The 26,498-nt window shown below is 36.6% G+C and overlaps 1 protein-coding gene across 2 annotated transcripts in view; it reads left to right on the top strand.

Annotated features, from left to right (window-relative positions):
- The first annotated feature begins 177 nt into the window (after positions 1–177).
- slc36a1 (solute carrier family 36 member 1) overlaps positions 178–26,498 on the top strand; it is a 45,831-nt gene continuing 19,510 nt past the window's right edge. Inside the window, exons 1-11 of one of the 2 annotated variants that reach the window (XM_084430333.1) lie at positions 178–399; positions 5,008–5,117; positions 5,775–5,886; positions 5,960–6,050; positions 8,751–8,839; positions 9,426–9,515; positions 10,115–10,199; positions 10,519–10,737; positions 14,656–14,754; positions 14,849–15,015; positions 15,841–16,010. In XM_084430333.1, the coding sequence (XP_084286459.1) occupies positions 5,090–5,117; positions 5,775–5,886; positions 5,960–6,050; positions 8,751–8,839; positions 9,426–9,515; positions 10,115–10,199; positions 10,519–10,737; positions 14,656–14,754; positions 14,849–15,015; positions 15,841–16,010 (1,150 nt within the window). In that variant the 5' untranslated portion in view covers positions 178–399; positions 5,008–5,089. Of the gene's footprint in view, positions 400–5,006; positions 5,118–5,774; positions 5,887–5,959; positions 6,051–8,750; positions 8,840–9,425; positions 9,516–10,114; positions 10,200–10,518; positions 10,738–14,655; positions 14,755–14,848; positions 15,016–15,840; positions 16,011–26,498 lie in introns of both variants that reach the window. The other variant, XM_084430334.1, reaches the window with a different exon arrangement.

Raw genomic sequence — 26,498 nt, 5'->3', positions numbered from 1 at the left:
TGTGATTGTTTCAACATAATTTATGTTCGTTTTAATTTTACCAAAGGCGCAACATGGGATGTGGCTACAATTTAAGAGTCAAACTGTTTAATTTTCAAAACAGAAACATTAGTCATGTTTGTTGGTTTGCTCTGTATGTACCATGGACTGTAAAGGCAGAAGTGAAATCAGCTGACTGACACGTGTTGATGGTCATGTGACAGCAGCATCAGTGGGAGGACGCGCGCGTTGCGTCGCGTCGCAGCAGAATCAGATCTCAGCGGATAGCATCACAATTCGGACAGCAGATTCGGATCAGATCATGTCTGCTCATCTGTTCGCGTCTGTGCTGATAGCATATCCGGGTTCAGATGTGGACTGTATGAGCTTCATATAGTATATCATTCAGCTGTGCTTACGGTAAGTCCAAGTCTGTCATCTCATGTATGTAATGTTAGCTATACATTAGCATTAACAGGAGACAAGACCTTCAGTTGTTGACATCATTGATAGCTGAAGGCTGTCGGGAACTTCAGGACATTACTGGCTATTTTTGAAAGCATTACACTTTATTACTACAGATTACGGTCGTGAACGCTCTAAAGGGAGACATTCAATGAAAATACTCTTCAAGATTGAGTGCTTCCTAGTATTTCCTAGTGCTATTTCCTAGTTAGTAGAATATAATACTGTTATACTGGTAACACTTTACAATAAGGTTCATTAGTTGACATTTAGTTAATGTTAACTAACATGAACTAATAATGAGCAATACATTTGTTACAGTATTTATTAATCTTTGTTAATGTTAGTTAGTAAATACAGCTGTTCATTGTTTGTTCATGTTAGTTCACAGTGCATTAACTAATATTAACAAATACAACCAAATACATTATAAATACATTAATAATGTATTAATAAATGTTGAAATTAATATAAAATAAGATCAATAAATGCTGTAGAAGTCTTGTTCATTCTTAGATAATGTTAACTAAGGTAGTTAACTAATGTTAATGAACCTTATTGTAAAGTGTTACCGTTATGCTATACTACATTGACCTAGTTATATAACATTTTACAATAAGGTGTCATTAGTTAACATGAACTAACAATTAACAATACTTCTACAACATTTTATTATTCATATTAGTCAATTTTAATTATAACGTTTACTAATACATTTTTTTTATATTCAAAAGATTTGTTTGTAATATTAGGTAATGTATTGTGAACTAACAATGAACAATTACATTTTACTAACTAACATTGACAAAGATTAATAAATGCTTTGTAAAATATATTACTCATTCTTAGTTCATGGTAGCTAGCTAATGCATTTTACTAATGGGAGGGACGTCGGTGTAAAGTATTACCATAATTACTAATACAACTTTGCAAGTCTATGTCAATGTCTTTGACAGAAAAATCCAGAAATTTTAGACTGTTAGTTGTTACAGGAGTACAGAATAAGATGAACTTGGTTTCTTGATGTTTGTATTGCTTTTGACATCCTAAAACTGTGGCTATAAGTTGTTCCCTTAGATTTACTTTGTTGATTAAAGGGACACTTCACCCATGGGAACATTGATCTTCATTGAAAGTGGGTCATATATGTAGTCGAAATGTAAAATAAATTTTGAATTTGGTGCCTTCTTGACCGAGGAAAGAAAGAAAGTAACTTCAGGACGCATTTGTATGAAAGACAACAACTCCCACAATGCACCACATTGCACAGCTGCGCAAGCCACTCCCACTAATCCAGAACAGCATATGAATCACTCATCCGTCCATAAGGCTAGCTACCTACAACCGGAGCTTGAAATTCATTTCACACAAAATGTCTAACGTTAGTTATTTGACGAACTCATTAATGAATTACTCCTCATTTGTATTTCTTTCGAAATGGTGAATTATTGCATGGTAACGTTACCGGGATGTTCAGTCAGATGCGGTGCGACCGTGCGAAACTAGGATGGTTCACAACACAAACGTCCGTGTCCTCGTCTGATTCAGAGATTTTGTCTAGGAGAAATTCTTTGCCGCAGACGGACTCTATCTCTGTGTTCGTAGCGGTTCGTAGTTGCATAGTGAGATCACCGGCGCCACCAGTCCGCCCTAACTCGAGCCAGTCTGGGCTTCTCGTCCGCGACAGGCAGGTCTTCCGCCTCGGCTGCTCTTCGCTATAATGTGGCTTGTAAAGGTAGCCACAAACACCCGATTCGAGCAGCAGACTTCCGGATTCCTCTTCTTCTACATCATATTGAGTAACGTTACCCTCCGCTATTGTCATATCTTCACAGCTGGCTCCACAGTGCCTGTTAGCTTAGCTTCCAAACAAGATGGAGGATATTGCTTTCAGTTTCAGAAAGTGAAGTCCCACCCACTGATCTGTAATAGGTCTGTAGCGTGAGCGGGTCCCGCCCCCTGGAATAATGAGGAGCTAGTGTTTGTAGTCTCTACACTTTTCAATGAAATGTGACTTCCTGCTTATTATGACGCAAAATGATGATTTTTACGTCATAATAAGCAGGAAGTAAAACACTTAAATCCTTATTTCTCCCATCTCAGGGAAAAATGAACGAAAAATCCACGTTTATTATAATATATGACTGGGTTTCTAACAATACAAAGCTTAATGCAAATGGGTGAAGTGTCCCTTTAAGACTTGCATTTAGAGCATCTTCTTTATGTAACCTGTCTATTAAATTTACTTCAATAACAAGTGAAATTCATGGCCATTAAAGTCTTTTAGTTTTCCATTGATCTGTTTTTATATTGATTTGACTTTTACATACCGAGACAGGGGAGTCAATGGGAACTGTGTTTAATTAAGGCAAAGCATGGCCACTCCAAAGTCAAACATGGACTTCAGAAGTATGTTAGCACTGAACAGAGCTGGTTTGCATTATCACATGTGTGGTATTCATGCTCTGTCAACTGTAGCAAAAGAGTTTCATCATTTCAGTTACAGGTTTTACTCGGTGACTGAATGAGTTTGCTGAATTGTCTAAAATATTTCCACATATGTGGCTTGGAACCGTTTCAAATAGTTGTGACATCTTTCTGACATAAACAACTGGTGTATTTCACACTCATGATATTAATATCTTCATTACATGGTCTTTTGATGGTGTCAAGATATTTAAGTAGGCTCTATATAGAGAGGGAGAAGAAGAAAAATATATAGAGCCTATTTAAAATGGAGAGAGAGCACTTTTATGTGCTACAGTTGTAACCAAAATTATTCAACCCCCATTGCAAATCAGGTTTATTTGCTACATTTACAGACTTTCAGCTGTTTGCAATGAACAAATCAAACAAAAGTAATTGACATAGCTCAACACAACAAATGTTTCAAGTGGTACCTGAAAATGAAACTTTTAATGTCTTCTGCAGTCTCAAAATTATTCAACCCCCTGAATAGAATCCCTCATAAAAGAGCAAATCTGCTAAACAGGTGTTGTCTCAAGCACACCTGATGCAACTAATCAAGGGCTTCATTAGTTGCACCAGGTGTGCTTGAGCTAGAACACACAAAATATCTGAACTCACTAGGTTTGTTGAGTGTCACGTTTGACTGCATGTTAGAAATATGGCAAAAGTCAAATGATTGGTCCAAAAAGTTAAGAGAAGATATCATCGCCCTTCATAAACAAGGAACAGGATACAAAACAATAGCAAAGGCACTAAATATTTCTAGAGACACCGCTGGAAGCATACTTTGCAAGTTCAAAGTTAAAGGAACAGTGGTTACACTATCTGGACAGAAAAAGGAAGCTATCAACAGCGAGACTTGGTGGCAACAGACACTGAGGTTTCAGCTTGCACAGTAAAGCACGTACTAAACGCATGCGGTTTCCAACTACTGACCCAAAGGAAAAAGAAAAGTCTGCTCCAGTTTGCCCAAAATCATATAAATAAGCCACCGACATTTTTGGGATTCTGTTCTGTGGAGCGATGAAACAAAACTGAAACTTTTCAGCCCTATAGATCAGAGGTATGTCTGGAGGAAGAAGAATGAAGCATATGCTGATAAGAACACTGTCTACAGTTAAGCATGGCAGTGGCTCGGTGATGCTCTGGGGCTGCTTTGCATCCTCTGGCACTGGAAACCTGCAGCGTGTGGAAGGCAAGATGGATTCATTGAAGTATCAGGAAATCCTAGGAGAAAACATCATGCCGTCAGTGAGGAAGCTGAAGCTTGGGCGTCATTGGACCTTCCAACAGGACAATGATCCCAAGCATACCTCACATTCCACCAAGGCTTGGTTGCAGAAGAAGTCCTGGAAGATTCTGCACGTGACATCACAGTCACCTGACATGAACCCCATAGAAGATCTCTGGTGAGATTTAAAGAAGGCAGTTGCAGCGCGCAAACCCAAGAATATTACTGAACTGGAGGCCATTGCTCTTGATGAATGGGCTAAGATTCCTCAGAAACGCTGCCAGAAGCTGGCGTCTGATTATACATCTCGTTTGCTGCAGGTCGTGACTCGTAACAGCAAAAGGGTGTTCTAGTAAGTACTAAAGATGCTTGAAATGAAGGGGCTGAATAATTTCAAAACTGGAGAAGACATTAAAAGTAGCATTTTCAGATGAATTTGGGAAAACAATGCACCAAAACACATTTGTTGTGCTGAGCCATTTCAATTACTTTTGTTTGATTGGTTCATTGCAAACAGCTGAAAGTCTGCACATTTTGCCAATGAACCCGATTTGCAATGGAGGGTTGAATCATTTTGATATCTGACAATTAGACAACACATTAATAATTCTTTCCTCATCATTTTCTCATAATAATATAGATTGTGGCTGCGAATGATGCAGTAGTTCATTTGAGCTGCTGTGTGAAATTCTCACCGCTACATTAAAGTGTCAGATATGACTAATGCTGATTGCATAGTCATTTTGCATGTTTAAAATCCTCGTATTGTTTTCAGCCCCAAGAGATGACACAGAAAGGGCACTGTGTGCGTCATGCGTGTGTTCTAGGAGGGCTATTAACTGTTCATTTGTCTGCGATCACAGCGCCTGTAGATGCAGCGTCTCCGCAGGGAAGCTTTTGATCAGTGAAGCTATCAGTGGCAAATTACACCCTACCAAAGCAAACATGGCCTCTGATATCAACTATCAAAATGGTAAACCAATTTCCTTTGCAATATGGAACACTGTTTGTGACTGTTGTTGTTTTTTTTGGCTAAGCTTAGTGAAAGATGATGTTATAAATGAATGAACAGACACACTACTGTTTTTGTAAAGAATGAATAGTTTAATTTTGTAAGGATGCATTTAATTGATCAAAAGTGACAGTAAAGACATTTATAATGTTACAAAAGGTTTTTAATTCGAATAAATGCTATTTTTTTTTAGCTTTTCTATTCATTAAAGACTCCTCAAAAACAGTGTATCGCAGTTTCCACAAAAAGATTAAGCTGCACATCTGCTTTCAACATTGACGATAATAAGAAATGTCAAATCAGCATATTAGAATGTTTTCTGAAGGATCATGTGACACTGAAGACTGGAGTAATGATGCTGAAAATACAGCTTTGCCATCACAGGAATAAATTGCATTTCAATATGTATTAAAACCGAAAATGGTCATAATATTTCACAAATTATTACTGCTTTTACTGTGTTTTTGATCAAATAAATAGGCAGTCATAAGAGACTTCTTTCAAAAAGATAAAAAAATCTTGCCAATGCCAAACTTTTGAACAGTGGTGTATGTGTTTTTTTTTTTTCTATTTAATGTTTAATATTATATGAAAGCTATATCTGTGTGTTGGTCCTAGGCCCAGATTTTTCTGGAAGAAATGAGAGCCCCACTGAAGATGAGCCCGTCCGCTCACCTGGTTCCCCACGGCAGACAGAATATGAACGGATCGGAGGAAGGACAGGATCCTCGTAAGCACTGTGATCTTCGCCTATTAAAACTTTTATGTTCATTGACCTATTTTAATTGTTTTATTTTGTTCAGTTTTTTTCAGACCATAATTCATTTACTAAAAGGAAATATTGGGACGGGACTGCTCGGATTGCCTCTGGCTGTCAAGAATGCAGGACTCGTGGTAGGACAGAAAATTTAATTAGGAGATTAATGCATTATGATGTTGCGGTTTTATTTTTAACTGTTCTGGTCTTGTGTTCTGGTTTATCTTGTTATGAGTGTATGTTAAGAACCACCACACCTTTTGGTTTTTGAACAGGCAACACAAACCGTGTTTGTTCTTGTGTGTACTGCCTTCTGGTTAGAGAACAGCAATTTTTGTGGGTTGTAATTTTGTTCCCACTGACTGAGATCTGGTCATATGTTCGTATAGGGTGTAGCAAAAAATAACTATATTGTTTTATAAACTATAGTATTTGAAATGAGAAACAGAAACCTAAGCACATTTAGTATAAATATAAATGCAAAAAATAAAAATGCCATATATATTCATCACTCCTCTAATACATTTAATACATTATACATTACTATTTTAATATATTTACATTTAATATGAATATACCACATTTCTGACAAAATACCATGGTTACAGTTAGTGTTACTACTCAGCAAATCCATGGTAAATATTGGTGATCAGTGCGACTTCTAAGAAACTATAGTGTCACTGGCATGAAAATAATAAAAAATAAAAATGCTGGCTTTTTACAGAGTTTAAGGAAACAAAATACTAGATTTATTACATTTATTTTACATTTTTACATTTTTAATACTTTAATCATTCATATTCTGGTTTCAAGATTTTTGTTTTCCTATCTCGATGTACACTACCATTCAAAAAAATTGTGAGAGTAAGATTTCTGATGTTTTTATATGCTCTTTGTTAAAAAATACAGTAAAACAGTAACATTGTGAAATATTATTACAATATTTACTATTACAATATTTACAATTACAATTATTGTACTTTTTTTTTTTACAATTATTACAATTTAGTGTTATTTAATGTATTAATGTGCTATCATGACTGTTTTCTATGGAAGCTTGTTTCCGCCAATGAATAATAAATAAATAATAATAATTGCGACTTTTTATCTCACAATTCTGACTTTTTTTCTCACAATTGCGATATATCAAGTCAGAATTGTGACTTTTTTTCTCACAATTGCAAGATATGAAGTCAGAATTGTGAGAAATAAAGTAGCAATTCTGAGAAATAAAGTCGCAATTGCACGATATAAAGTCGCAATTGCGTGATATAAAGTCGCAATTCTGAGAAATAGTCACAATTGCGAGATATAAAGTCGCAATTCTGAGAAATAAAGTCGCAATTGGGAGATATAAAGTCAGAATTGCACGATTGCACGCAATTGCGACTTTATTTCACGCAATTCTGACTTTATATCTCGCAATTCTGACTTTATAACACGCAATTGCGACTTTATTTCACGCAATTCTGACTTTATATCTCGCAATTCTGACTTTATAACACGCAATTGCGACTTTATAACACGCAATTGCGACTTTATTTCACGCAATTCTGACTTTATAACACGCAATTCTGACTTTTTATCTCGCAATTCTGACTTTATAACATGCAATTGCGACTTTATTTCACGCAATTCTGACTTTATATCTCGCAATTTTGACTTTATTTCTCAGAATTGCGAGATATAAAGTCAGAATTGCGTGAAATAAAGTCGCAATTGTGTGTTATAAAGTCAGAATTGCGAGATAAAAAGTCAGAATTGCGAGATAAAAAGTCAGAATTGCGTGTGAACTCGCAATTGTGAGATAAAAAGTCGCAATTATCTTTTAAAATGTTTTATTTTGTGGCGGAAACAAGCTTCCATAGTTTTCTATTTTAATATATTTTAAAATGTAATTTAGTCCTGTGATGTCAAAGCTGAATTTTCAGCGTCATTACTCCAGTCTTCAGTGTCACATGATCCATCAGAAATCATTCTAATATGCTGATTTGATGCACAAGAAACATTTCTTAGTATTATCAATGTTTTACTTGTCAACAACTTTTGAAGAGTAATATGTCAATTTTATTTATTTTTTAATATATATTTTTTTCTATTTAATTTTATGCACCAGTCAATCATGACTTAAAAAAAGAACAATAGCACACCCTCAACAATCTGCGTAATTTAGTGCCTCTTTCACCTCCATAGCACAAACTAAGTTTAGGAGCTGTGTTTACAGCCTCTGAAGAGCACTGAAACCTCTCTCAGCATCAGCTGAGGACACAGGGACAACAAGACGCAGTCTGACAGTGTTTCCACTTAATCAAAGATGACACATCCCTGAAGAATGCCTCCTGCCAGACGAATATCACGCTTTGACCTTTTTGTCAGTTGTATTTTTAGGGATACTTTATGTAGTTGCACCACAACATTACTATTCCTTATCATACAAAACCCTTCCTCCCAGATTGTTCTCTAGACTGCATAGTGGGGATGCACAAACCTGACCAGTAAAATGTTACAAAGTGTTGTAAATATGCAGAAACAAAAGAGTGTACATTTTGTGTTCAACACTGATAATAATAAGAAATGTTTCTTGAGCACCAAATCAGAATATCAGAATGATTTCTGAAGGATCATGTGACGTTAATGATGCTGAAAATACAGCTTTGCCATCACAGGAATAAATTACATTTTAAAATAGATTAAAAGAACAGAGTTGTAATAATATTTTGCCATGTGGCTTTGATTTTTCAACCAGTTAAGTTTGTCTAGTGCATTTATGTTCAAAAAGCGGGATGAAACAATCTTTATCATTGGGTTGATGTTCTCCGCCTCTTCTTATGTTGCAGGTGGGGCCTTTAAGTCTTCTGGCCATGGGAATAGTGGCTATACATTGCATGAACCTCCTTGTGAAATGTGCACATCATCTAAGCGTAAAGTAAGAATTAATAGCTTGAATAATTTTAGATATACTGCCCCTCATGTTCTTGACAGGTCAACACCTTTTTGTTATTCTGCCATGGTGAATTTGAGTTGTTTTGTTTGCTTTATCATTTGTATCTGGCCAGATATTTGTTTTTTATAAAAGTTTCAAAGCTTCATTTAGTCAGTGTTAAAGGGATAGGTCACCCAAAAATGAAAATCCTGACAGTTGACGGTAGCCATTGACTTCCATAGTATATATATATTTTTTTCTACTATGGAAGGCTACCGTCACTCTCTGGTTACCAACCTTCTCCCAAATATCTTCCTCTGTGTTTAAAAGAAGAAAGAAACTTCAGGGTGAGTAAATATGACAGAGTTTTCATTTTGGGGTGAACGGTCCCTTTAAACACGAATCTACCACTCATATATAGGGATGTCGCTTGAATTCATGGACCAAATTAGTTAATTAATTAATCCATGGTTTAATAATTACATTTTGGTGTTTGTTCAGGAACATTTTAAGTAGCATATTTAAATTACATTTTGGTGTTTCTGTCATGCAATTGACTTAAATGACACACTTTTTTTATTCTGTTTAGGATGGGCAAGCCCTTTCTTTCCTATGGAGATGCAGTGGAGCATGGGATGGAGAACGTGCCATGGCTGAGCAGACACTCTGTGTGGGGAAGGTAACCGAACGGCTTTGTTTCAGTGCTTACAAGGCAGTTTTCTGTTTTAATTCAGTAGTCTGTTAAAGTTGACGTGCAGTTTGTGCTGTTCTCAACATAATCTTTGACCACTTGTCACTTGTGACTCTTTCAGCACCTGTTTTATGTGCAGCGTCACTGTTTCACATCTTGCACATGATAGCCTATATGGTAATCTTAAACTACTGTTCAAATGGTTGGAGTCTGTTAAATAAAAAATAAAAAAATAAAAACATTTGAACAGTGGGGAGGTGTGGCGCAATGGATAAGACACATGCCTTTGGTGTGAGAGACCCGGGTTCGAATCCACTGTGAGACACCAATGTGTCCCTGAGCAAGACACTTAACCCCTAGTTGCTCCAGAGGCGTGCGACCTCTGACATATATAGCAATTGTAAGTCGCTTTGGATAAAAGCGTCAGCTAAATGAATAAATGTAAATGTAAAATGTAAACAGTAGTATAGTGTGCTCACTGGGCAGCTTGTCTAAATAAACATGTGACATTTAGATTACTAAAAATGACAAAAAATAGTTAGACCTGTACCTGATCATAATGATTTGCTTTGTTTTTCGGCTTTCAGGCGTGTGGTAAATATATTCCTCAACATAACCCAGCTGGGCTTCTGCTGCGTGTACTTTGTGTTCCTCAGTGACAATGTCAAACAGGTGAGAGATCTTTAAATACAGACATTTTGAATAAAGGTTTTTTGCGTAGAATGTATAAACTTCTACAAATATTTGCCCTAAATGCATTGTCTCTTTGGACAAAAGCGTATAATATGTAAATGCTTCAAAAAAAAATGCTGAGTGATTTTGTTTTCACCACAAGAGGGCAGCATTGCCTTTCACGTCATTTGGATAAACCACCTGGGTTTGCTTCTCCCCAACAAAAAGATGTTCTTCCTTTCTTTCATTTTGGACCTACAAATGAAAAATTCTTTCAGTGTCATATTGTTATTGCCATAAAGGAATCTTTCCATTGTAGGTGGTTGAGACTGCCAATGCGACAAGAGTGAACTGTCACAACAACGAGACCGGATTGACCGTCCCCAGCTACGACTCTCGCCTCTACATGCTCTTCTTCCTTCCCTTTATCATCGTGTTGGTGTTTATCCGCAATCTCAAGTACTTGGCTCCTCTGTCGTTTGTTGCAAACATTTCCATGTGTGTCAGCCTGGTCCTCATATACTACTACTGTCTGACGGTAAGACACATTAAACACGCAACAGAAAATATGTTGAAAATGAATCTTTGTTGCATACATTGCTTCATTATTTATTGTAAATAGTGTCATATATGATACATACTTTAGCCCACAATACAATTGAGCAGTCCAAAAAATATTTGAACACTTAAGCCACACTATGTGTGAATGTAGTTACATTATATAACAAAGTATTAATCCAATTGGTATTTATTTTAGACACATTTATAGCACAGACACACTTTTCAGGCAAACCATTATTTAATTTTTTTTGTCCTGGTCACACTTTGTTAGTTGTGTTTAACTATTATGTACTTCATACATTTTTTTTAATTTTTTTTTTTAGGTTCAATGTACTTATTGTGTTCATGTATTGCAAAACACTGCTACACTTTATTTTACGGTGTCTGTGTTACAGTGTAACTACGCATTTAAGTACTGTGAAGTAATAATCAGAGGTGGACAAAGTACACAACTGCCTTACTTGAGTGAAAGTACAGATACTACTGGTCAAATATTACTCCGTTACAAGTAAAAGTTGTAAAGACCAAGTTTTACTTAAGTAAAAGTACAGAAGTACTTGTTTTTAAAAGTACTTAAGTATCAAAAGTAAATGTCAATGCATTGTTTTATTATTGTTGCATTGTTGTGTGTAATACTTACAGTACCTTATGCCTCTGAATCTATGCCTGCCCTCATATCAATATCACATTTATTTCTAGAACACATTTCCAGTAGTGGGATTGAATGTGAGATTGAATAAGTGCACTCAATAAAACGTCCACAATGGTTTTGGCCACCCAAATGGCTCTTCCCTCAAAGAGTGCCCTATTTAAAGTTTTTTGGCTTTGAATATGTTAGCCTTACTGTTATCTATAAGCTAGTGTGCACCAAAACAATGACAAAATTCGCATTTAGAAGACCAAACCCAACGTTGAAAATGAAAATCAGGTTGACGTCAGAATCCAACGTCAGATTGACGTCAATCTCCAACGTTGGATAGACGTTGTATTGTGGTTGAAAATGAAAATGGTGTTGACGTCAGACACCAACATCAGCCGTGTTCTCACGTCAACCTGACTTTCATTTCCAACCAAAATCATCCCCTGACTGACATTACTACTTTCTACTCGAGGACCTTGACAGAAATGTAGTGGAGTAAAAAGTACGATATTTGTCTTTCAGATGTAGTGAAGTTAAAGTAAAAAGTTTAACGTGTCACAAGGACAATATAAGATAAAGTGTTACCCAAAACACTGCTATTGAGATGGGATACCGGTAAGGTTAGGCACAGTTTTAGTGGTCTGGTTAAGTTTAAGGGTGGGTTAAGGACTAAGGGAAGGATCAACAGTAATAACAGAAATGAATTACAGCTGTAAATACATGCAGGTATTTTTTAAATATAAGTAAAAAAAAATGCAGCATTTACAGTAAAGTTACTTTTAAATGTAGTATTACAATATTGTGTTACCCCCTTAAGTTACTTTTTATAGAAAGTAATGTTACTTTACTTTTGTGTTACTTTTTCTCACCTGGGCTAGACTTCCTTGTTTGTTTTTTAATAACAACAGGCAAATGTAAAGGCCTTTTCACACCAAAAGTGAAATGAATAATCCTCAGACTGAAGGAAATGCAAATTCATCCCTGTACAGTAGATACAATAAATGTGAAGTAAAGTAACTTGCGTTACTTATTTGAAAAAGTAACTTAGATATTTTGTTTGTAATTTAAAAGTAATGTGTTACATTACTTGTTACTAGTTACATGAATATCTGATTTCGTAGCTCTTGTTACTTGTAATGTTCCCCCTAACACTGAAACCATGTATGTACACTATAAGTGCATTGTATCAAATGATTAATTTAAATGTTACTACATAGTAGTTAAAAACACTTGAAATAATACAAAAATAGATCCTCTGCTCCAAGCAATTTCCAGGACCAAGCCTTCTCCCCTGGGCTGCTGATTCAGTCTCAAGTGTTATGGATGTAGAGTTAAATGACAGGGTTCAGGGTTGTTTTTCAGAGCCCATTTCCTATTGAACAGCTTTAAATCAGACCCTCCGTCTGAAATTGGCAAGTGAGTAACACAATTTCTCAGTGAGGGAACAAAGTTTGTCATGGTGGAAACAGCAAGAGGAAGTTGCATGGCTGAAGATTGCAAATTGGTTTGTTGTTCGCAAAAATCATTTTTTGTGAACAGTCAGGGATTTCAAGAATGCTTACAGAGCTGCAAAAAGGACACAAAATGTTCCTCTAAAAGCATCTTGAACCCGAACAGCACATTATAAGATCACTGTAAATTCTGTGATTTTTACCGTCATGATTTTATTTGCATAACATTTATGCTCTAAAACATTATTTAAAATCAGTCTGATTTATAGTGTCCCAAAAGTACAGTGCTATGCATAAGTTTAGACACCCATACTAAAGTTGACTAAAAAGAGGAATAAAAAATCATCTTTTGGAAACTGAACTTAATGCCTTAATTAAAAAAATTAGGAAAAATCCAACCTTTAAGGACACCAATTTTCTTTGTGAATGAATAATGCATCGTAAATAAATAAATGTTCTTCCTTAAAATACAGGGTGCATAAGTCTGGACACCCCTATGTTAAATTCCCATAGAGGCAGGCAGATTTTTATTTTTAAAGGCCAGTTACTTCATGGATCCAGGATACTATGCATCCTGATAAAGTTCCCTTGGCCTTTGGAATTAAAATAGCCCCACATCATCACATAGCCTTCACCATACCTAGAGATTGGCATGGTTTTATTTCAGTTAGCCTAATAGCTAGTTTGATTTGCATTGAGAGATGATCTTATGGAAAGTACCCCATGCCAATCTCTAGGTATGGTGAAGGCTACGTGATGATGTGGGGCTATTTTAATTCCAAAGGCCAAGGGAACTTTATCAGGATGCATAGTTTCCTAAACAAAAAATAAAATAAAAAACTTAAAAATAAAAATCTGCCTGCCTCTATGGGAATTTAACATAGGGGTGTCCAAACTTATGCACCCTGTATTTTAAGGAAGAACATTTATTTATTTACGATACATTATTCATTCACAAAGAAAATTGGTGTCCTTAAAGGTTGGAATTTTCCTAATTTTTTAAATTAAGGCATTAAGTTCAATTTCCAAAAGATGATTTTTTATTCCTCTTTTTAGTCAACTTTAGCATGAGTGTCTAAACTTATGCATAGCACTGTATGAGACTTTGTAAATCTAAATCAGATAATCATATACTGTAGTCAGAGATTTTAAGTTTGAAACCCAAATTTGAGTTATAATGAATAATTAATAAGAAATATTTACATTTAACTATATATTCGTTCAGTTAAATTGTAAAAAAAACAAAAAAAAAACACTTTGATTCAGCAAGGATGCATTAAATTGGTCAAAAGTGACGGTAAAGACATTTATAATGTTGCAAAAGATTTTGATTTTAAATAGAACTTCTGTTCTTTTGAACTTACTTTTTATTAAAGAATCCTGAAAAAAATAGAATCACTAATAAATGAAGCAGCACAACTGTTTTCAACATTGATAGTAATAAGAAATGAAGACTGGAGTAATGATGGTGAAAATTCAGCTTTGCCATCACAGGAATAAATTACATTTTTTATATATATTTAAATAGAGAAGTAAATTTCACAATGTTACTGTATTTTTGGTCAAATAAATGTAGCTTTGGTGAGCATAAGAGACTTAAAAAATGAACTTTGTATGATTGTGTATATAAGTGTCCTTAAATATAATTGTAAAGAAATTTCAATAAATCGGAGAATGCAAAGCAGCAGCTTTTTCTTGGTCTCAGGCTTTTGGACCTCACTATATATTCATGTAAACTTTTTTTGAAATTCTCAATGTCACAGATTGCCAGACATGTTTTTCTATTCTTGTTTTGCATCGTCAGAATATCCCATACCCCATCAACCTCCCGCTGGCGGGACGGGCAGTTGACTATCCTCTCTTTTTTGGAACGGCAATATTCGCTTTTGAGGGAATCGGAGTTGTAAGTTTTTCTTTTGCTCTGTTATTTTGTTTGTCACCAAAGAAGTATTATTCAGCTGAAAAAAGATGTCGCTCTCGATCTTCATCATTTACAGGTGCTACCACTTGAGAATAAGATGCAGAATCCCAGAAAGTTCCCCATGGTTCTGTATCTCGGCATGGGCATCGTCACCAGCCTCTACATCTCCCTGGGCACCATCGGCTACATTGGCTTTGGAGAGCAAATTCGGGGCAGCATCACATTAAACTTACCGTTGTGCTGGTGAGTGCCAGGGAATCTGTAATGTGTTTTGTCTTGTAGTCCCACTTTTTTATTTAGATTTTGTTGATGATGATGATAAACTGAAATTCTACGAGACTTCAGGGTTTCTAGGTTGAGCATTAGTTAGTCTAATCATTTTATTTATGCATTACTATCATGCTCATATCCATTACCCATATTCACAAAGCAGATTAAAAATGGATCTTTATTATTCGTGGAAGTGTTGCTCGTTCAAAAGTTTGAGGTAAATAAGATTTTATAATGTATATATTTTTTTAAAGAAAATAATGCTTTTATTCTGCAAGGACACATTAAATGGATCAAAGGTGATAGTAAAGATTTTTTTTTTAAAGAAATGAATATCTTTATTCAGCAAGGATGCATAAAATGTTCTATTTTAAATAAATTCTGTTCTTTTGAACTTTCTATTCATCAAAGAATCCTGAAAAAAATGTCAGTTTCCACAAAAATATTAAACAGCGTAACTGTTTTCTACTGATAATAATAAGAAATGTTTCTTGAGCAGCAAGCAAATCATCATATTAGAATGATTTCTGAAGGATCATGTGACACTGAAGACTGGAGTAATGATGCAGCTTTGTCATCATAGGAATAAAATACATTTTAAAATATATACAAATTGTAATAAAATTCAAAACATTGCTGTATTTTTGATAAAATAAATGCAGCCTTGGTGAGCATAAGAGACTTCTTTCAAAAGCTTGATTTCTCAAAAAATCATACTGACCCTTAACTTTTGAAAGGTAGCTTGACATAAATGACTGCAGAAATAAGAAATGCATGTAATGTGTGTCTGTTCTGTAGGTTATATCAGGTCGTGAAGCTGCTTTACTCTTTCGGCATCTACATCACCTACGCGCTGCAGTTCTACGTGTCAGCAGAAATCCTGATCCCGCCGGCAGTGGCGCGCTGCGGTCCCAGGTGGGCGGTGATGGTGGACCTCAGCATCCGCGTGGCTCTCGTAGGCCTCACATGTGAGTCGTGCTGCAACAGAAACACCTTGACACACCTCTTCACTCCAGCAGTCTTTCAGCCAAATCCGTCAGCCATTGGGCCGCTCGCGTCAGGAGCGTTTTCAACGGCTCATTTGCTTGGGCACACGTCCATGCGAGTGTCAAACATCTCCTTTTCACCGCGACTTGAGGTTGTTCAGGCACTTCGCATGGCATTTGTCATTGTTAGATGAAGTCTATTTTTACCTTTTGTCACTTTTTCTGAAATAAGCCAAACCTTGAACACAACACTGCCCTACAAAGGCAGAAGACCTTAACTCGCTAGAGTGTGGAACTGAGAAAAAGGACTTTAAAGATTTGTAGTTGTCCAGCCAAATTAATTATAGGTAGGACACTGGAAATCTGGCAATTAGATGTTTTAGTAAAAAAATCTTGAGCTCAAACTTGACTTTTGACCACTATTTTGACGTTACTGTCATTGTATTGTCTGCAAAAAGCAGGAAGTCACACCAAGGCAAATTCCAGTAACTTCCACATTATCAATATTTGGTTGCTGATCACCATTTACAAAATCATTATAGTAACACCTGTATAAAATTTAGGGATCATGGAATTTATTTTGGATGATTTACTTATATGGAGCAGTTTGGTAGCCTATTCATTATAGCTGACTAGCCTATTTATGCTATAGGCTGCTACCTAGCTAAATTAAGTAGATTGCGATCTATCTAATTTGTTTGTCTAATGCATATTTTCTGCGTTTCAAAGCCATCTCAACATCTCTATCATTTTCCTTCGAGAGCAATTCTGCCGTGCAAAGGCAAAAGACCGTAACTTCGTTTTTGGTCGAAAATGAGTTATTTATATTTTTGGCACATTCAAGACCTCCTTTATCATGTGGATAAGTATCTTAAATCAATTCCGTTGTTTTTTCGAGAAAATAATGAATTGTCTTAACAGTAACTTCCAAAAGCCCATGAGAAACCAAGGCAGAGCACCGTAACATCAGTTACGGCTCTTTGGCTTTGTTTTGGAACGCTCGAAATGGAGTTACGGTGCTCTGCCTTTGTTTAGCCGCGCGTCAATATGAAGTTACTGTGCCGGTGTTCTATCAAATAATGCTACCTACCAGATTGTACGGTTATCTGCCTTTGTTTTAATGTTAAAATTACGGTGTAGCCTGTGTACTTTGTACAGCTGCCATCAGTCCCTCTAACTTCTAATGTCCTCAGAGCTTTCTCCTGCACAACTGCGGTCAGAACATTTAGTATGGTCTGAACCCGCCGTCGACAAACGTGCGATAACGATCGCGAAGGATTATGCAGAGTTGACAGAAAAACGTTACGCATTGCCGTATCAGATGAATACAACCAAGAATTAAAGCCCCGCCTCACTCAGTTCGGGTACAGGACCTGGTTGAAACACTCATGCATCTAGCTGGCATAGTGCCAAAACTTCGCCCAAGTTCGCCGGCGACTTCAGCCCCGCCCTAAACGCGGTCAACGCTGGACTAATATATCTATGGAGGTATTTTGTCATGTCAAATGTATTAATAATGCCATCAGAATGCAACCAAAGCACAGGATAGCAATAAGTAGATGGCTATAAATAATTGTAAATCATACAAAATAAATGCCATGGTGACAAGATTTTATACAGGTGTTACTATAATGATTTTGTTAATGGTGATCAGCAACCAAATATTGATAATGTGGAAGTTACTGCCTTTTGCCTTGGCATGACTTCTCACTTTTTGCTGACAATACAAAGGCAGAGTACAGTAACTTTAAAATAGTGGTCAAAAGTCAAGTTTGAGCTCAAATTTTTTTTATGTATATAATTTCCATTACTAAAACAACTATTTGCCAGATTTCCAGTGTCCTACCTATAATTAATTTGACGGGACAACTAAAAATCTTTAAAGTCATTTTTCTCAGTTCCACACTCTAGCGACTTAAGGTCTTTTGCCTTTGTAGGGCAGAATGGGCCATCCTTAAATGCTATTAGTAAAAACAACCACTCAACTATTTGCTTTACCTACACTTTTTATTCAGGTATCGTGTGTGTCAGAAGTGCTTCAGTGACAGATGTATGACACAGGCTACACCGTAATTTAAACACAGCAAACTTTAATGGACGGTAAAATAAAGGCAGAATGCAGTAACTCCAGGACGGCACAGTAACTTCTAAACAACGGCTAACAATAGCAGATTTGAGCATTCCAAACAAAGGCAGAGAACTGTAACTGGTGTGTTCTGCCTTGGTTTCTCCTGTTCTTTTGGAAGTTACTGTTAGGTCAACCCATTATTTTCTCGAAAAAACTACGGAATTGACTCAAGATACTTATTCACATGATAAAGGAGATCTTGAATGTCCCAAAAATATCAATAACTAATTTTCGACCAAAAAGGAACTGTTGTTTACTGTCTTTGTAGGGCAGAACAGAGAATGTTTTCGGCGTGTGACTCAGCCCTGTGATAGATATTCGGATGGAGTGCTGAAAGTAAATGAGCTCTCTGTTTTGTTTGGACAATGTAGGGGGGTTGAAGAAGGTGGTCAGGTAATGTAGTGGACATGAAAGCGTGCCTCTTTTGCTGTAGATGAAGGTTTAGCTCCTTTTTTTTAAATATCCATGAATGGCATGTGCTTGATCAAACCACTTTACTTTCAGCACAACAGCTACATCCCAGACCTTTAAATGTATTTTTAGAAATATCCGGGGTTAGTCTTTTTTTGTTTTTTTTAGCAGTTGTATTGATTTCCCTTGAAACCCGAGGTTGTTAATTCCTGTTTGACACGTGAGGTGGTCGTTCTGCTCTGACAGTGTTTTCTTCACTAGGAGGCAGTCTTGAACACTGCTTCCACTTACATGAGCAGCCTGTTAAAAGTGTCACATGGGAACCAAACATGTAGACTACATATCAATGCATTTTTCAAATATTCGTCAAATCAAACAAACCAAAAGCTGAATAAACTAGCAGCCGAAGAGTGTTTCTCTTGTTAAAATCAGGGTTGTATTCTAGCAGTTCAATTGTAGGGTGTAAGGCCTGTGATTATGGGTTGTTCCGCTTTCTGAATATTAATCACACAGGATGCGAGTATGAGGTGAAGATGTCGTCAAAGCACCTTCACAGATCATCATGCTTTGCGCCGGGCAGTTACAAATGGGCATGTCCAGGAGTACCTAATCAAAGCTTGTGCTGACCGCAATCTGTTGTCATTTTCTCAGAATGATGATACATTTTCAGATGGTCTTCAGCTTCCAGACATTTTTAGCTGTTCATCACGCCCTCCATTTGAAAGTCACTGACTTCGGGTCAAGATTGTGCAGCCAGCATTACGTTTTTTTTTAAAAAAAAAAATTTTTATCACTGAAAAAGAAATATCATAATCTGTATTGTTGTCTTGTTTCCTTAAAACAAGATAAAGGTACTTAAGGAGCAAAACGCCATAAAATTGCTGATTCAAAAATATACTACCTTTCAAAAGTTAATTAGTTAAAAAATAATACTTTTATTCAGCAAGGAGGATGCATTAAATTGATTAAAACTAATGTGACAAGATTTCTTTTTCAAATAAATGCTGTTCTTTTGAAGGGGACATTTTTTATTCAAGATATATTTGCTGATACAAGTATAAAAATGCATTTTTTTCCTTGTTTTTAAAACGTTACATTGCCATATCTTGAACTTCTACGTTGCGACAACCTCGGTTTTTGTGTTTTCCAACTTTTGTCCTGGTTTGAAGTTTTCAGTCCATTTGGATGATCTCAGTGTAAGCACAGAATAAAGCATAGCGTTCTTCTGTCTGCTCAGCAGTTTGCATCAATATTCACTCGGTAGCATTTGCATCTTAACTTTGTTCTTTTTTTTTCTGAAACCAAATTCAAACACTGGAGACTCCGCATTGAGGGCAGACAGGACGTAGTTGAGAGTGCCTTTGTCTTGAAGTTGAAGAGACCAAGACTGTGACGTCTCATTTGTAGATCTCCAGAGAGAAGCTAGTGGGCTTCATCTAGAACACAGAGCTGAGGCTCTTCTTCCACCTCGTGTGATCACAAGTGCATGCAGAATCCATCAAAGGCCAACAGCGGCTGTACTGTGCTGATAGTGTGGATTCAATAAGCATGCATTGCAGAGAATAACGTTAGAAGACAAGAACACTGTGTTTGACAAGAGGACTAATCCTTTACCCTTAAGGGGCTTGCTGTGCCGACTGACATATAGGTGGCATATTCAACATGTTTATAGAGCTGCTTGTGCAAATGAATAACATCACTTCAAAAGAATGTGATCGGTTACAAAACATGCACATTTGTACACATACACGGCACAAACATCAGCATACAAAATCCAAATATGTATAGAGAGCGGTAATAGTTGTTCCATCGGAAAGTTGTCATAAGGGCTGTATCTAAAGTGTGTTTTAAAGGGGTGGTATATTGCCCTTTTCATAAGATGTAAAATAAGTCTTTGATGTCCCCAGAGTGTGTATGTGAAGTTTTAGTTCAAAATACCCCACATATATTTTTATATAGCATGTTAAAGTTGTCACTTTTTGAGGGTGAGCAAAAACGCACAGTTTTTGTGTCTGTTCCTTTAAATGCAAATGAGCTGATGCTCCCAGTACAGAGGGCGGAGCTTCAAGAGCTCGTCCTTTTACCTCACACTGACATGCACTGAAAATTTCACAAACTTTTAGCCTTTTATGTTCAAACCGAAGTCAGAAAGATGGAGAGACGCAAGAAGTAGTGACAACATGTAGACAACATTTCTGAATGGTTAGTTGGTGAGTTTATGTAGCTTATGTGTAGTTATCTTCTAGTCATTGATTAGCATATTCTGTCTTGATAATCTGTAAATCGTGTTCAGGGGGTGGGATTTATGTAAATTTTAGGGTTGGTGATGTCACTAACCCGGGAGGAATGTCGTGTAGTCCCTACCAGCCGTTTGTTGTAGTCCTTAAAAAGCAATTTCTTTAAAAGATAATATCTCCCTTTGCTTTGAACTTTGAGCATTGTAACTTTGCAGATGTTGATTATGCTCAAACAGCAACATTACACACTAACTAAAGTCAGAAAAGTGAAATCATATTCAACCGCCCCTTTAAGTGATTTTATATAATTTATTAACTATAATATATACACTCACTGGCCACTTTATTAGCTACACCTTGCTAGTATTGGGTTGGACTCTTTTACGTTCAGAACTGCCTTAATTCTTCTTGGCATAGATTCAACAAGGTCCTGGAAACATTCCTTAGAGATTGTGGTCCATATTGACATGATAGCATCATGCAGTTGCTGCAGATTTTTTGGCCGCACATCCAAGATGTGAATCTCCCGGTGCCATCAAAGGTGCTCTATTTGATTGAGATCTGGTGACTGTGGAGGCCACCTAAGTAGTGAACTCATTGTCATGTTCAAAAAACCAGTTGGAGATGATTTTAGCTTTGTGACATGGTGCGTTTTCCTGCTGGAAGTAGCCATCAGAGGATGGGCACGGTTGGTCATAAATGGATGAACATCGTCAACAACAATACTCATTTAATCTGCATTTAAATGATGCTCAAATGGTACTAAGGGGCCCAACACGTGCCAATAAAATATCCCCTACACCATCAACAGCAGCCTGAACCATTCATACACTGAAAAAAATGAATCGTTGAAATTAATCAATTGTTTTATCGTAAGTGGTTGCAGTCAATTGATTTTATCTACATTTAAGCAAATGCATTAAGTTGAACTTAATCAATTTAATTTAGTTACCTTAGTATATATATATATATTTTTTTTAATTCCACCCCTATTTATTTGTTACTTCTACTTAACACATTTAGTTGAACTTAACCAATTTTATTTATTTACATTAGTATAAAACATTTTATACTAAATACTTATACCTAAGACACGAAACGAGCGGTTTGTGTGAGAAAACGAACAGTATTTATATCGTTGTTATCTCTTGAACACAGCACACGTCCAAATGATCTGACGGCGCGGGCGGGTATAGATATATACATAGATGTCGCCTTGGCTACGGTTTCGTTCCAATGAACTGCAGTAGCGGAGGCGACATCTAGTGTATACATCTATACCCGCCCACGGGCGGGTATAGATGTATACACTAGATGTCGCTTGGCTACGGTTTCGTTCCAATGAACTGCAGTAGCCAAGGCGACATCTATGTATATATCTATACCCGCCCGCGCCATCAGATCATTTGGACGTGTGCTGTGTTCAAGAGATAACAACGATATAAATACTGTTCGTTTTCTCACACAAACCGCTCGTTTCGTGTCTTAGGCCATCAATGTGTACTTACGATGGGGAATTGTTTAATTTGGACGATGGGGAATTGTTTTAATTTGGACTCTGTGCTTGGGTTTTGAGCCAGTGACCATCGACCTGCATTATATGACTGACAGACAAGAACGGTTTGACCTAAAAATATCAAAATTGAAACTACTGCGGAAACAAAGACACCTACATCTTGGATGCCCTTGAGGTAAGCTAAAACATACCAACATTTTATTTCAAAGTGAACTATCCCTTTAAATAACATTGCACGTAAAAAAACAAAAAACAAAAAAAACCTTAGTAACAGGCAACAGTACATTTGTTTGTGAATCATTAAAAAATTTGAGTCTTTCCGAATCCATCTGCATAAGGACTTTCTGAAGAAATTCATAGTAGTATTTTAGTTCTTTTGGGTATGCCAAAATAACTAATGTTGTTACACTACATCCGTATGCATCGCTTTCTGCCAGGACTTTTACAGGCTTTTCCCAAATCACGGAAGTTACCTCGGCGTCCAGGTTAGCGGTAGCACAAGCCATCAGGCAAGTGTTATTTAAATAAACTCCTGATGTACTTACAAACTTTCCAATGCCTCGTTTTATGAGTACAGAACCTATTTGTACTACTGTAGTAGTTTGGTACCATTCTGGGCATTATTAGTGGGGTCATTTACGAGATACATCCTTGGCTCCATTAGCGCCTGCACTAAGCCATCTGGCTGGGCTGATATCTCTAAATAAGCTCTAACTTGAATAATGTTCGACCAAGGGAAAAAAGGCTTCTGGGGGGGTGTTTGCAAAGGACCCTAGGTTGAATTTACTCGAAACCATCCCTTTAAGCACATAGATTGCACCCAACATCAATGCACAGGCTTGTGCAACAGATTTGATCTCCTCAAGAATCATTACTCCATCAACAACAACTCTATCTATAACAATATCGTCATAGTCTCCAAGAACTCCTCCTTCCTTTTTAATCACGCATATGCCCATGGTGATGTTTGTCAGGTCAGCCAAGAAGTCATCTCTTTGACTGTCCTATAGTTAAATAAAAAGAAACTGTTATTAGACATTATTTTTGATTCATAACTGTTTGTCAAGTCTGTACAATCAATTGTATTTTTTTAAATTAACTTTTTACACAACAGACAACTGATGGACTCGTACACAACTATTAAAAAGGGTGCACTATGTTTCACTATTGCTTTGTTACAGATCGTTTGATCATGGTTGGAAAAATGCCTTTTATTTCTAAATGATGACAATTTTTGATGTAAAAATCATACTAACATTATAAGTGCAACCCAGGAAACATTATAAAATAATGCAGTTCATGACTCCTTTAAGTCAACAGACTGTTTACTATAATGAGTGGTGATGCATAATATTACTGTGCAAATCGTTGGAATAAAACTCCAGCTTCATGTCCAATGTCAACCTATGCTACAAAAAACATCCGTAACCAGTCAACAGATTGTTTACTCTATTGAATGATGCCCCATAATGAAATATTACTTACTGTGAAAATTGTTGGAACAGAACTCTGGGACTGGGCTGAAAATGTGAACCTGGAAACTCTGCGTGTAGAGAGCACCTCAAATGAAAGCAAGCATACAATGATTATTACTGCTAGTTCAAGATATATACATACCACACCATTAAAGCTAGCAAAAAGAACTGATGTTTCAGTAATAAATATAATAGCATTAATCACATTGATCATAATTTCAGGATCCCAATTGTTAACTTCACTAAAAAGATTCAGAAATCCAATGCTATATTGTGAACTTTACTGATAGGAAGAACTGTGGAAATGCTCTACATATTATAAAATACGACAGCGCAAAAACACACAAACACAGTTGTTGACTGACAAAGTACAAGGAAGCGCAATCTAACCCATTATTGCAACTGGAGTTAATTTTTTTTGGCAACATGCAAACTGTAACGATTAGAGGCCTTTCACACAGAGCATGTTTTCCATTCCATTGTTTTTCTATGTATACACACGCTAAATTGACATGTTTTAGGCCGTGTGTTCACCAAAGTGTTTTTCAGCCACTGAAAAGCGTCAGGTGCTCAGCTAAAGACGCCCAGCTGCAGGCGTTTTTTCTTCTTCTTTTTTTTGCTAGCTCTGCCATCTGCCAAAACAAATTGCTCTAGAACAAATAATAGATTATTAAAATAAAATATTACCCTTCCAAAACTATTAATATCTCATGTGTAACCACCAGACACATTAGAAGCTCAGAAAACATTAAAGCAATTTTTAAATAGGAGCTATCTTTACAAACAAACAGCATATTTGAAGTTTATAAAGCAACATTTTTACCTAAAAATATCTTAAAAGTACATTCCGTGACACAAAATTGGGAATTATGTGTAAAATTATGTGCACATGCGACGTAACAGTTAGGCCTATGTGACGGTTGGTGTCTGTGGAAGACGTGTTCTGAACCTGAGCAATTTATATTCTTCTTTGTACAGTCAACAAACGGTTTATTGTAATAAATGGTGATACATAATATGAAATATTACTTACTGTGCAAATCGATGGATGATAAAATTCTTCAACTCACTCACACTGCATGAAGCTGTCTGGAAACGGCGGCAAAGAATCTGTGCATTTACGCGCATGCGCAGAGATCCGACTTTTTCCCATAAATTCCCATAAAACCAATTATTTATTGTTTATTAAAATCAACAACTAAATTTAAATGATTTAAATGAGAAAAATTTCATTATGCTTAACTTAATTGGGGCCCTAATCATTTTTTTCAGTGTACAAGGCAGGATGAATCCATGCTTTCATGTTGTTTATGCCAAATTCTGACCCTACCATCTGAATGTCACTGCAGAAATAGAGACTCATCAGACCAGGCAACATTTTTACAGTCTTCTATTTCCCAATTTTGGGGAGCCTGTTCAAATTGTAGCCTCTTTTTCCTATTTGTAGTGGAGATGAGTGGTACCCGGTGGGGTCTTCTGCTGTTGTAGCCCATCCGCCTCAAGGTTGTGCGTGTTGTGGCTTCACAAATGCTTTGCTGCATACCTCGGTTGTAACGAGCGGTTATTTCAGTCAAAGTTGCTCTTCTATCAGCTTGAATCAGTCGGCCCATTCTCCTCTGACCTCTAGCAATCAACAAGGCATTTTCGCCCACAGGACTGCCGCATACTGGATGTTTTTCCCTTTTCACACCATTCTTTGTAAACCCTAGAAATGGTTGTGCGTGAAAATCCCAGTAACTGAGCAGATTGTGAAATACTCAGACCGGCCCGTCTGGCACCAACAACCATGCCACGCTCAAAATTGCTTAAATCACCTTTTTTTCCCATTCTGACATTCAGTTTGGAGTTCAGGAGATTGTCTTGACCAGGACCACACCCCTAAATGCATTGAAGCAACTGCCATTTGATTGGTTGATTAGATAATTGCATTAATGAGAAATTGAACAGGTGTTCCTAATAATCCTTTAGGTGAGTGTATATATATATATGTCATCCGTGTTATATTTCATCAGCAATAACAATGTGGACTTTTATAAAGATACGTTTGGTCATATGTCCCAAAGCTTGCGTACTCTTTTGCTACACATTCAAAAGTATCTACTTTTTCTTTTCAAAAGAGTACATACTTTTTAAGGGCATAGTTAAAGTAGGCGAATTGAGACGCAGCTCATGTCCACATGCCTTAGTGCATTGAGTTGCTGCCATGTGATTGGCTGATAACATATTTGCGTTAATGAGCAATTAGGTGTACCTAATAAAGTGACTGGTAAGTATATTAATGTTTGATATTTTTTGTAAGTTATTTTTTACATTTATATTAATATAGATTTTATTATTTGTTTTACTGTTTAAATTTAACCAAAAAGCCCGTAATAGGCTCTTTAATGGCAGGCTCCAATGTGACAACTTACTCCATATAGTGGGACATGGTTCATGCAATTAGGTTAAAATGCGAGTAGTTTTCCTGGACAGTAACGCTGGAAATCAGTGTCTGTACTGAAATTGGCTTTCATAAGAAAATGTACCCTAAACACAACCGTCAGTGGGGCATAAGCAGATTTCCCAAAATGGCATGAGATGGCAATTTATAACCTGAAACCCTAACCCTAACCAACGGCTTGCAGTGTGCGTTTCACTACTCACTAATCCTAATATGTGTGCACTAACTTGGATGCAGAGGACAAATTCTGAGTATGGGTTACC

The sequence above is a fragment of the Rutilus rutilus genome, assembly GCF_951802725.1.
Source record: "Rutilus rutilus genome assembly, chromosome: 14".
Classification (NCBI taxonomy): domain Eukaryota; kingdom Metazoa; phylum Chordata; class Actinopteri; order Cypriniformes; family Leuciscidae; genus Rutilus; species Rutilus rutilus.
The sequence above is the reverse complement of the archived record's forward strand: the minus strand, read 5'-3'. Positions and strand labels throughout refer to the sequence as shown.